This window comes from Tachypleus tridentatus, chromosome 3, assembly GCF_004210375.1.
Source record: "Tachypleus tridentatus isolate NWPU-2018 chromosome 3, ASM421037v1, whole genome shotgun sequence".
NCBI lineage: Eukaryota > Metazoa > Arthropoda > Merostomata > Xiphosura > Limulidae > Tachypleus > Tachypleus tridentatus.
This window is the reverse complement of record NC_134827.1, coordinates 69,997,850-70,010,891: the sequence shown is the minus strand read 5'-3', so window position 1 is coordinate 70,010,891 and position 13,042 is coordinate 69,997,850. Positions and strand designations below refer to the sequence as shown.

The window sequence follows — 13,042 nt, the reverse complement described above, 5'->3', positions numbered from 1 at the left end:
CTGCACCATCTATCTCCTGCTTCTCTTGATGTCCTTCTGATTGTTTTCAACCGGATCTGGCAGGAGAATGTTTTTCCTGATGCCTGGTGCCAGGCAATTATTTTACCTTTCTCTAAGCCAGGGAAAGATCCCAAGATTCCTTCAAACTACCGTCCAATTGCTTTGTGAGCTGTCTCTGTAAGACATTAGAAAGGATGGTTAATGCTTTCGTCTTGTTTGGTTCCTTGAATCAAACAACCTCCTCTCGCCCACCCAGTGTGGGTTCCGTCGACAGCACTCCACCACAGACCACCTAATTCGTCTTGAAACATCTATCAGAGAAGGCTTTCTCAACAGCCAACATCTTGTATCAATATTCTTTGACATAGAGAAGGCTTACGACACAACATGGAGGTATGGCGTTTTGCGAGACCTCCATATATATGGGTTATGTGACCATCTACCCATGTTTATTAAAAAATTTTTAATGGACAGGAGATTCCAAGTTCGTGTGGGTTCGACACTTTCCTGTTCTTTTGTACAGGAACTTGGAGTTCCTCAAGGCTGTGTATTGAGTGTTACACTCTTCAGTATAAAGGTAAATGCCATCACTGAACAACTCCCTCTCACTGTTGCGAATGGGCTGTATGTCGACGACTTTCACATCTCATGTCAGTCATCAAACATGAGATATATTGAGCGGCAACTACAAACCGCCCTCAATTGTGTATGGAAGTGGACTCTGGCGAACGGCTTTAATTTCTCTCTCTCCAAAACTGTATGCCTGCACTTTTGCCGTCGACGGGGTATTCACCCTGATCCTGAACTTCATATCGGTGAAGTTTTGCTGCCAGTGGTCCCGGAGACCAAGTTCTTGGGGCTTATCTTTGATCGTAAACTGACCTTTATACCACACTTAAAGCAGCTTCGGGTCAAATGCACAACAGCACTGAACATCCTCCGTGTTCTCTCTTCTACCAGTTGGGGGGCAGATCGCTGTTCAATGTTAAAGGTATATCGTGCACTTATTAGATCGAAACTTCGATTATGGATCAATGGTCTATGGCTCTGCCAGACCCCGACCTTAAAGATGCTGGACCCGTTCATCACCAAGGACTTGACTCTGCACTGGGGCTTTCCGTACCTCTCCAGTTCAAAGTATATACATTGAATCTCATGAACCTTCTCTACACCTTCGCCGTTTGCAACTATCTTTACAATATACTTCGAAACTTCATTCCTTACCAAAGCATCCCACCTGGAAATGTGTTTTCTTTCCTCGGTGGGCAGTACTTTTTCAGAACAGACGATCTGTCATTGCTCCGTTTGGCCTTCGCATCTGGGAGCAATTGGATGAATTGTGTCTGTCCTTGGATAACATTGCAGATTCCACAGGTCGGCCCATCCCACCATGGCTTATTACAGCCCCCAAATGTGACCTTTCTTTCAGTCACCTAAAAAAGGCAGATACTCCAGATTGGAAGTACCGTCTTTTATTCAATGAATATCTTTCAAACAATCTTTCAGTTCCCATTTATACAGATGGTTCCAAATCAGGTAATTCAGTGGGCTCTGCTATGGTTTGCTATGAGTCAGTAGTTGCGCACAGAATCCCTTCTACAGCTTCTGTGTTCACTGCTGAACTGTATGCCATTTCTCTTGCCCTGGATCACATAGAAGCAAAGCAGTACTCATTCTTCACTATTCATACTGACTCACTTAGTTTTCTTTTGGCTCTGGAATCGCTTCACGTTAGTTCACACCCTGTTCTCGCCTATATTCAAAACTGACTGGCCTATTTCTCTTTAACATCTGCTTCTATCCAATTCTTCTGTTGGTATTCACTGGAACGAGCTTGCCGACATCGCAGCTAAATCTGTGTGCTCTGGCACTATCACTGCTGTGCCCTTTAAGTACATGGACTATGGTCCTGTATTCAAGGCTCAGCTCCATGCAAACTGGCAGTCAACGTGGAATGAGCAATGTGAAAACAAGTGTTTCCAAATAAAATTCTATATTGGATTTGGCTATCTTGCTTCCATAAGGATTGGAAAGAGGAAGTTCTTCTAACTAGACTGTGCATTGGTCACAGTTTTTTAACTTTTCATTTTCTTTTATCTGGAACTGATGCACCAATGTGTAGTCTGTATGACACTTAGATCACAATAAGCCAATAACGATGGCACCATTTTAAACATGTTTTGTCCCAAGGTTTGTCCATAATGTTAGACAGTGTTATTGGTGATGGTGACACTGTCCACCTTGATAAAGTTTTTAGTTTTATAAAGGCCATTAATCTTTTTAATGCTACTAAAGTTTTTTAATTTATACATTAAACATTTTTAATGTGGTTCTCTTTTAAGGATCAAATTTCATCTAGTTGGATTTGAAATTAGAAAATGGCCATAACATTAAATAACTCGAAACCAGGACTGGAAATGCCAACTTCAGGTGACTAACGCTGCTGTTTGAACTACCTCTTAGTCATCCTGGCAAGTTATTAAAATTTTGCTGCAAGTCTTTTAAAATTTTTATTACTTTATTTTTTGAAAATGGCCATAACATCAAATAACTCGGAACCAGGACTGGAAACCCCAACTTCAGGTGACTAACAGTGATTTTTATACGTACCTGTTAGTCCTACCGGTGAGTTATAACAATTACAGTTATGCTACAGAAAGTCTTTTACAACTTTTATTACTGTAGACTAGATGTAAACATTGGTTTCATGCTATTTATGTTTTGTGTTTTTCTTTAAACTTTTTGTTTTACCTTAATTTTACTGAATTTACTTTGATTTTAACATTTCCCGCATGTTTGGCACTTATATAGCCTAGCTGCTTTGTGCCATAAAACACCAACCAACCAATCATTGTTCATGTTATACTATCGTCAAAAGAAATAACAATTGTGATTCACAGTTTGAGGCCATAGGTGTTTGGTAAGGGTGTCTGTCAAATCTCACCATTTGGTGATAAGAGTAGACTCATAATTAGTGGGTGCTGTTGACTAGCTACTACTCCTCTAGTTTATCAGTTCAAAATTAGGGACAGCTAATGCAACTATGCCTGGAGTAGCTACATGCAAATTTCTGAAAATACACAAAGCCTTCTAATTATAATTTCAAATTTATTTTTATTGAGATACCTTTGGGAAAGAACTTTTCAAAAATATCTTTATTTTTAAATCTGTAATCAAGTATGATATCAAATAATTACTTAATATTGTGTATGGATTTGTAGATTTGGCATTGTATGTATACCACTGATCTTTTTATGTTTTTCATTTTTTTTAATGTTAGTAGTAATTCCATAAAAATATATTTGGGTTTGAAATATGTGGTGACAGTAATTGTCATAGTATACATTTCTGTTTGTAAAATATACAGAATATTTGAATATGTTTAAACCTAGTTATTAATGGCTAATTAACATTTTAAACATGGAAATTGTAGTGAATACTTCAAAAAGTAATTACTTCTATAGGGTTTTGGAAAAAGTCAGAAAGAGGAATGTGAAGAGATGGAAGATGAAAGTGGGAAGTATTGTTCTCATCATTTAACTGAGCAAGTGAAGAACCAAAGTGGTCTAAACTTGGATCAGGCAACATCACATGCAAGTTCTGGCCTTGAAAACCCAGACCTCAGCATTGGTCTACAAAGTAACCAAGAATTTGTGGTACTTTATCAGCAATCTTGTGCAGATGTCACCACTCAGGTCACATATTCTCAGTCCAATCCAATTTCTGTAAAATGTGTTCCTTCTTTGTTACCAAAAAGCCACACTGATATTACAGCTAATGTAGATATTTCAACAGAACATTGTGCTAGCAGCATTACTGAATCTGTAAAGCTGCAGATGGAGAATTTGACACCTGTAAAACTTTTCTACCCCTACTTAACTTCAACTTCATCCCACAGCAGCAGAGATTTTAAGCTTGGTACTGTCAAATTAAATGATGTAAGTGATGTTTCTTGCCAGACCAGTGAATTGGGAGTTTTTGAGACTTCAGTGAATGTAGGAAATTGTAGTTCATCCTTCAGCAGCAAAGACTTCAAGTTTGGTTCTGTTAAGTTGACTGATGTAAGTGATGTTGCTTGCCAGACCAGTGAATTGGGAAATTTTGATACTTCACTGAATGTTGGAACTGTAAATCAGTTATTTCAAGAACCCTCAAACAGAGAACTGAGAAATGTTCAACAAGAAATTCTGCACACTTTGTCAATGGTAAATACCTGTTTCTCCTGTTTTTTCTAGTCATACACAATGTTTTGTTTTTGAAGTCTTTTAATTTTTGTTCATTTTACATACAAAATCTAGAAACGTTAAGTTACAATTGTTGGTGCACTTAAACAGTCAAAAACAAGATGGTAATTTCTTTTCAAACTAATTGAGAAATTTGAGCTTCTTATCACAGGGATTCATTAATTCTTTTAATTAAAAAAATTAGATCTTTCAGATACAAAATGTTTTTAAAAATATTGATAAAATAAGATGTTGCTGAAGTACAGAGTGATTTTTTATTTGAATTGTTAGATGGTTTAAGTACCCACTAGATTCACTTACACAGTTTACATTTTGTATTTAATTAGTATTTGGAAATTGTGTGTCGAAACTCCATTGAAAAAAAAAGGATAAATATTATTTCTGAAAGGTGTAGGAATAATTTTGAGATCTTGAAAATGTGAGATAGATTTTGGATCATGGAAGAGAAGAAAAATGAAAAGTAATTAAATTAAAACAATAAGCATGAAAAAATATGTTGTTTCTAAATCCACATCAGTGTAACACTGTTGAATTTGAGTGTAGAGAAAAATCTAATTTGTTTTGAGAGAAGATATATATATACTCTGAAAAGAGCAGTTTTGTAAGATTTTTTTTTCTATTCATCTGTATGAATAAGAGTCAATTTGGAAAGTCTTATATTTTGCTACAAAAAAGTGTCAATTTTTAATGGCTATACTGTCATATTTAGAATTATAACTGTATGATTTTGATTTTTTAATGGTTCTTAAAAGTACACAATAAGAAACTAGTATCTGGAAAAGAAACAAAAACCTTAAGCACATGGGAGAGTCGAAGTATGCATATTACGCAATGTAACAAAATTTCCTTTTGTTCCTCAGCAGAATGTGTTATTTCCTAATTGCTTATGCCTAGAGTAAATGGAAAAGACCTATTTTTCTCTTCAAACTTTGCTTTTGTGACCTGGGTAATGAAATTCTCAACTTTACCCATTTTCCAGAACATTCCAGGTAGATTCAGTGCTAAGTAGCTGATAGAAAATGTTCTCAATCTTTAAAGAATTTTCTAGAACTTTTCATAGTAATATATATAGGGGCTCACCACTTACCACTTTAGTTTAGTTCTAGCTGCCTAACTGAGCACATAGATTTTATCAGAGATGGCATCAAGAAGCTGCAATCGTTTTCCAGATGCATTCTGCTATGTATGTGGCTAATTTATCAAGACAACAGCAAAAACAAACTCTGTGAGAGCATCTGCTAAAATGTGTGGATCCTAGAAAGCATATTTTGGCATGCCTGTCGGGGATCAAGACAAACCCTGGGTGCCTCATTTTACCAGCGAGCACTACAAAAAAACTCTAGAAGGTAAGATGGACAATTTTATAGTACAAGATTTTATATTACACAAATTTTAGACTTCTCTTTTTCTTAATTTCCAATAGTATAGTAAAAATATCACATAAAATATTTTGCATGAACCTCTTACACATTAGTTGTGGATGAAATAAATTTATTCTTCATAATAATTTTATTCTTCATAATAATTTTATTTTGCTCTTTTGCAGGATGGTAAAGATGGGAAAAGAGAGCTGCAAAGTTTGCTATTCCAAGAATTTGGCATGAACCCATTGACCACTCTAGGAGTTGCTACTTTTTGAGCTGGCAAGAATGCATCTGCTATCGTGTATCTGAACCTTCCATCATCCATTGCCCTAGCGTCACACTGCCCTGAGCTCCCTGTACCCACTCTACCAGTGAAAAAGCAGCCATCCTCAGAAGAAGGGCACAAATCAGAAGAGGAGGTGGACGTTGAAGATAAGATTACAATTTTAGAGGTGCAGCTGGCGAGAGAAACCAATATTACCCCAAGCAAAGAGACCTCAATGACTTAATTAGAAATCTTGGTCTAACAAAGTTGAATGCAGAGCTTTTGACATCTAGACTCAAGGAGTGAGTTTTGTTAGATGAAAGTATGCAAGTGGCAAGTCAATAGGAAGTGTCACTGATGTTTTTCAAGCTTCTTCACTCATCAAGATCAGCTCTGCTTCTGCCATAATGTATCCAGTTTGTGCATGACAATTGAAAAGTTTGCAAGGTGTACATAAAATGTTTAGACAAAAGATATTGCCCTGAGCAGTAATAGAATTGTTTTAAATATATTCATAACTTAGTTAGAAAGCTCTTTAATATAAGAGTAATTTTTGAACATTCTATTCTAGTGCCTAAACGAATGACGCTTCAATTGTAGCTCATCCAGAAGTTTCAAAGCTTGCTGCTCCATAATGGGAATAAGTATCAGTCTCTTCCCCTGATTCATTTGGTGCACTTCAAAGAGGAATACAACAGAGTCAAGACCTTTATAGAAGTCTTGAAGTATGATGAGTATGGCTGGGAGGTTATCAGAGACTTCAAGATGGTCTCCAAGGAGGCTTTATCAAGGTTCCCTGTTATCCTTTGCCTTAGGTCAGCAGAGACACTGCAGTGCACTAGAACAGGAAGCACTGGCCACAAGGGACCAAGTTCTCTGTGGGGGACACAATGTCAAGTGTGAGCCACTAGTGGACTTCCAGAAGGTGTTGTTCCCACCATTGCACATAAAATTGGGTCTTATGAAACAATTTGTCACAGCACTTGATAAGGAGTCTGCAGCCTTCAAGTACCTTCGAGACTTCTCTAATCTGTCTGAGGCATCGGTCAAAGCTGTTCTCTTCATTGGACCACAAATAAACATCCTGGAGTGCACAGAATTTCCCAAGAAGCTCAATAGAAAGGAAAAAAAAAGCTTGGGGCAGCTTTGTTGCAGTGGTTTGGAGCTTCTTGGGCAATCACAAAGCCGAAAATTATGTGGAACTGGTTGAGGCTCTGGTGAAGAATTATAGCAAAACAGGCTACAGGATGTCCCTGAAATTCCATATCTTTGATTCCATATCATTTTGATAAATTTAAGGAGAACATGGGAACATACTTAGAGGAGCAAGGTGAGCACTTCCATCAAGATATACTGGACTTTGAATGCTGCTACCAAGGAGTGTATAATGAAAACATGATGAGAGACTATATTTGGGGGCTGATTACAGTTGCAACTCTTGAAAAACTACTCACTTCTGAGCATTTTTGTATGACTTTAGTATAAATACATGTAAATCTTGATTCATCTGTTTTATTCAGACCTTATGTAGATGAAAATGTGCATATTTGCCTGATTTTACATAGAAAATAGGTTAATTTTTAAATTTCATTATCCAGGTCACAAAAGCAGAGTTTGAAGTGAATAATGGCTATTTTCTGCACTTTTACAACATGAGCAATTAAGAAATCACACACACTATCCAGGAACAAAATTTGTGTTACAAAGTGTTATCAATGTTTGAGAAACATAACATCAAACATTGTTCATAATTCAAATTTTTATATTATCTATTTTTTAATTTTCCAATTTCAAAAGGAAATATTTAAATAAATTCTCAATCAGTCACATGATGTAGTGGCACACTCACTTTTCATTATTTTTTATTCTCTTTCTTTACAAGGTCATCAGATTATTCAACAAATTAGAAACACATACTATAGTGGAAAAGCCAGAATATAAACTTTCAACTTATTATTGCTTTAATGAGATATTAAATTTGCTCAACCCACAGGCCAACTCTATCTTCTCTGTCTATAAATGTAATTCTCATTGACATTGCTTATTATGAACCATATAAATCAGATGATTGTCTGTTTAGCTTTTATGGTTGAAGCTAACAGTTTGCAAGGTGTACATAAAATGTTTAGACAAAAGATATTGCTCTGAGCAGTAATAGAATTGTTTTAAATATATTCATAACTTAGTTAGAAAGCTCTTTAATATAAGAGTAATTTTTGAACATTCTATTCTAGTGCCTGATACATTTTTTGTCATCAAAAATGCATACATAAATTATTTTTTGGACACCCAATATAATGAAAGAAAATATGGGTTCACTAAACCATGCACTTAAGTGTAAAAGACCTAAGTGGACAAATATAACTAAAATGTAAAAAGAAGAAAACTTAAATGTGGAAAAAAACTAAATGAAACATTTCTCCTGATCTCTCTGAAGAATGCATGCAGGCTGCTATAGCTTGATAGTTTGTGTACCCTTACCTCTCATTTTCTGATTTATTATTATGTTATGCTAGTTAGGAATAGTTTAAAAACAAGGCTAAATGAAAGCAGTTATGAAAGGTTAGAACTTGAACCTTTAGAATATATCTCTAATTGTTACAATAGAAGCTATTATAGATGTAAAAATGAGTTGGTACTTAGTATACCTAAGCTTTTAATTTTAGTGTATATCATTGATTTCTCTACAGATAATGTTAGGGTAGAGAAAATAAGGGATAAAATATAAGGTTTTATTGAGAAGGATATTTTACCTTTATTTAGTATGCATTAAAAGTTTTGTTTGTGTAATATGAAGACTGTAAAATGAAAGATATTTTTATTTCTAGCACAAAAATTACCATCCTGTGAAGACTTCTTAATTCCACAGAAAAATCTTCAGAAAAATAGCTTACTAAAAGATGTGATTTATTGCGTACAGTCTACTTGTAATGCTTACTAAATGTTTGCCTAATTTTGAGATATGCGTATTAGACTCAGAGTTATGTCTAGTTTCATGTTTGTAACAAGGTCAGTCAAGTTGACTAACCCAGTTTCAAAGTTGTAACAAAGTAAGTCAACTTGTCCAACCCATTTTCATACAGTTAATCACATCTCTAGAATTACAGGACATTAAGATGAATATCAGTTTTCATATATGTATAAATGTTATTACTAAATAATACAGAAGCTTTAGTTTTCATATTACTGGTTTCCTTCATGTATTAACCTCAATATCCAAGATTAACAATTATTGTCTTCCAAATGATTATAATTTTGAATTGTTGATGAAAATTAATTGGGAAATATTATCAATATCATTCTGAATAGAAACAAACCCTGCTTGAACTACAGAATCTACAACTTGCCTTAAAGCATTATAGATTTGCAGAACAACAACAACTAGCTAGTAGAACATATAAATTTCAAAGATTACTGTCCAATATGTCTGGAGATCAGAGGTAAGACTTGCAGTTTTATGATAGAAATAATAAAACGTCCTTTGAAATTATAGAACTGGTATTTAATTATAAGAAATTCATGAAGTATATGTACAAAAATATACTGTGGCCACTACTTACATGCATCTAAACTTATAACAAGACCATGACATGGAACTCGAACTAATCCCCAGAATATGTATATAAACCTTTAGTAGGACAACTACTTCCATATATATATATAAATTTTAACAAACCAGGACTTAAACTAATCTCTGAACTTTAGTATATAAACCTGGAATCTTTATACTAATATTTATTCAGTGATGAAAATGGTAATCATTAGAAATGTGATTATGTGAAATACAAAATGTTTCTTGTGTTCTTTATTAACCTGTTAAATCTATGAAAAGTGAAAATTAAGGAAAAAATATGTACACTTGAAAACCGTCTGTGTGCACGTGTAGGGCTTGTTACCAGTTGCTACAAGATATCCGACAAGACATCATTGAAGAAGTTATTTTGATGGAAGAACTTTTGTTGAGTTTATTAAGTGCTCTATGTGATGTTGAAACAGCTTCTGAGTTTCAAAACTGGGATAACAGACATCTTTCTGAAGCTGTTAACAAGGTCATCTTTTAATTATTTTCCTATTTTGAAGCTAATTTTATTTTCTGATGTAGATAGCTTATTTATATGAGAAGTTCACAATAAACAGTGATAAAAGCGAATAAGAAAACAAGCATAAAACCTCATATGAACATCACCTGTTTTCAAAGTGTTGTACAGTATCTTTGTAAAAAATCACTTATATTAAAGTTAAATGTAAAGTGTGTGGTATGAAATGATAAAATGATAATTAACAGTTTATATCATTGAGGTAGAGCCTTTCACAGTGACCACTTAGTTCCAGTATTGTTAGGAAATATTTACATAAAACAAAGATGATTCCAAATGCTATATGGTCTTCATCACTTGATGTAGAAGTATCTTGAGAAATGACAAACAATGCTTACTATGTGCAGTAGTCATCATTTGATATAGAATTGCTTTGAGAGACAGTTAATAACACAAACTGTGTTTTGGTCATCACTTCACCTAGATTTACCTTAAAAAATGACTAATGACTTAACTGTATTGATATAAAGTAACTAGTGAGAAAATATAACATCATTTTCCTTATCTGACTGAAGTACTTAAATTAGTTTAAACTAATGTAACTTTATTTTCAGTACTCAAATGAAAATGATTGACAAGTGTTACTGATGATTGTCAAAATTCACATTGCTTGTATGTAATTTTTTATTTTTGCCTATTGTATACATAGATGGCAGACCTGTTAAGATTTCAGACTTCCCTGCAGTCTCAGCTGGAAAGGATAGTTTTGATCATGAATCCTAGTCAAACAGAACATCCCAAAAGTGTTATCAACTTGACATCTGTGGGTATAATTTCTCAGAAACCAGACTGTGGTGAATTAGGCTGGAGAGTGGAGACAATTGACCAACCAGAATCGATAGAGCATGTTCTGAACAAAGAATCTGAAGATGTTGTTTTAGAACAGCCTGATCAGAGTGAATTACGTTGGAGAGCTGAGACAACTGACCAACCAGAGTCAATAGAACATGTTCTGAAGAAAGAATCTGAAGACGATGTTTGTCAAAAATCAAAACCAGGAGAATTAGGCTGGAGAATGGAGACAACCAAACAATGGGAGTCAATAAAACTTGTTTGTAACAAAGAATCTGAAAATGTTGTTTCTCAACAGCCAGATCAGAGTGAATTAGGTTGGAGAGTTGAGACAACCAACCAACCAGAATCAAAAGAGCATGTTCTGAACAAAAAATCTGAAGATGATATTTGTCAAAAGTCACAACAAGGAGAAATAGGCCATAGCATGGAGACACCCAACCAACCAAGATCAACAAAATGTGTTCTGAATAGAGAAGTTGAAGATGCTTGTAAACAGCCAGATCAGAGTGAATTAGACTGGAGAGCTGGAACAATTGATCAACCAGAGTTAATAGAACACGTTTTGAACAAAGAATCTGAATGTACATTCTTCAAACAGCCAAATATGGTGTACTTAGACAAAAGTCGTGAGAAAATCAGTCCATCTAAATGCACTCTTGATACAGAAACTGGAAGTTCAGTTTACCAACAGACAGACCCAGCAGCAACAGCCCAAGAAGATCAACTGGAGCATGTTTTCACTCTAGCAGAAGTGGAAGAAGAAATGTCAATAGAAAAAAGTACACATTATAGTTCGACCAAATACATTCTTAACCATGTATTTAGTAGTGATGTTACATTACAAAATGTGAACTCTGGTATGGAAGGAAATGATTGTCAACAACAACAGTCCAACAGTAGTCTGAATTCTGTTTATGGTAATGTGGTAGTTGAACAACCTCGGGTAGAAAACATATTCCAGATATGCACCTCGGATTGTTTTAATAATGTAACACATGGAATTAATTGTGATGAACAACAGGAATTTGAGCAAAACAAACAGGAGATCAACTCAGGTCAGTCAGAACTGCATGTTCGTTTTAATTGCTATATAATCAGTATTTTCCCTAGGTTTTACAGTTTGAGGGATCTGCATCTTCTTGTTTCACACAGTGGAAATTTTGTAGGAAACCCAGTTAGCTTTGTTCATACTGGAACATCGTGTGTGGGTATTTCGTTAGCATATTCATATTAATTGCGTGCATATAAGACATATGTAAATTAACTGTGTTCAACCAGAATGATAATGAATGATCTGCCCAACTATGAAAGTTTCATATTTATCTGCACGGATGTGATGACACCCTAAGTATGTAAGCTAAATGTGCTTAACTGGAACATTGTAGGTGGGTGAATTGCAAAAGTATTCATATTAATCTATAAGGCTGTGGCACTAGACATAACATAGCTGTGCTCAACTGGAACATCACAGATAAGTGAATCAGAAATGCATTTATATTAATCTACATGGATTAATTATGCCTAACTAGAATAATGATGATAATAAGCCATAAACTACACAAATAAATGTCAAAATAGTTATGCATATAGCTATTAACATAGTTTCTGCCCCTTATGTGCACACCACAGAGACAAGGTATGCCAATGTAAATTCTTTCTGATTGTTCAAAAGTGCAGTGATATGATCATGTGTATTGGTTAAATAATATGCATAAAAAAGACTTGCTTACTAAGATTTAAGCCTACTTATGGAAACTTGTATACGAAAGGTCAAGATGGCATATGCACCACTGAGTTTAAACAACATAAGATTTCCATGCCATTTAGAAACCATTGTGTAGTCCTAAGAAAGTATAGTTAAGCATAAATTTGGTTTCACTTTTTCTATGAAACCAGTGAAAACTAAATTAGTAAATTAATTTGATTTAGCTAATTAGTTGGTGCTAATTCTCATTTTGAAATCAGAAGAAGAATACAAGTTTTTCAGATTTATAATCTTTAAAGGTAATCATTAGAGAAATTGTACTTGACAAGTAAACAGTAAAAACTGGATTACCATTGACTTGAGTTTTTTACTTTCCCAGTGATCTATTTGGTTGCAAAGATTCCTTCTGAACTCCAGTTATAACTCACTGACAATTAATTTGTAAATAGCTTTAGTAACTAAAATACTACAAAATTTCTCCCTCTTTTGTTTCATATTATCAAAATACACATTAACAATTCTGATTTATTTAGTGTGTTTTTTTAGTATAAAACATAATCAGTGATAGTCAT

The 13,042-nt window shown here is 34.5% G+C and overlaps 1 protein-coding gene across 6 annotated transcripts in view; it reads left to right on the top strand.

Annotated features, from left to right (window-relative positions):
- LOC143247103 (uncharacterized) overlaps positions 1–13,042 on the top strand; it is a 77,428-nt gene that overhangs the window by 42,630 nt on the left and 21,756 nt on the right. For all 6 annotated transcript variants that reach the window (XM_076494584.1, XM_076494583.1, XM_076494585.1 and 3 more), the window contains 4 exons: positions 3,465–4,205; positions 9,183–9,313; positions 9,760–9,922; positions 10,620–11,820. In XM_076494584.1, the coding sequence (XP_076350699.1) occupies positions 3,465–4,205; positions 9,183–9,313; positions 9,760–9,922; positions 10,620–11,820 (2,236 nt within the window). The remainder of the gene's footprint in view (positions 1–3,464; positions 4,206–9,182; positions 9,314–9,759; positions 9,923–10,619; positions 11,821–13,042) is intronic.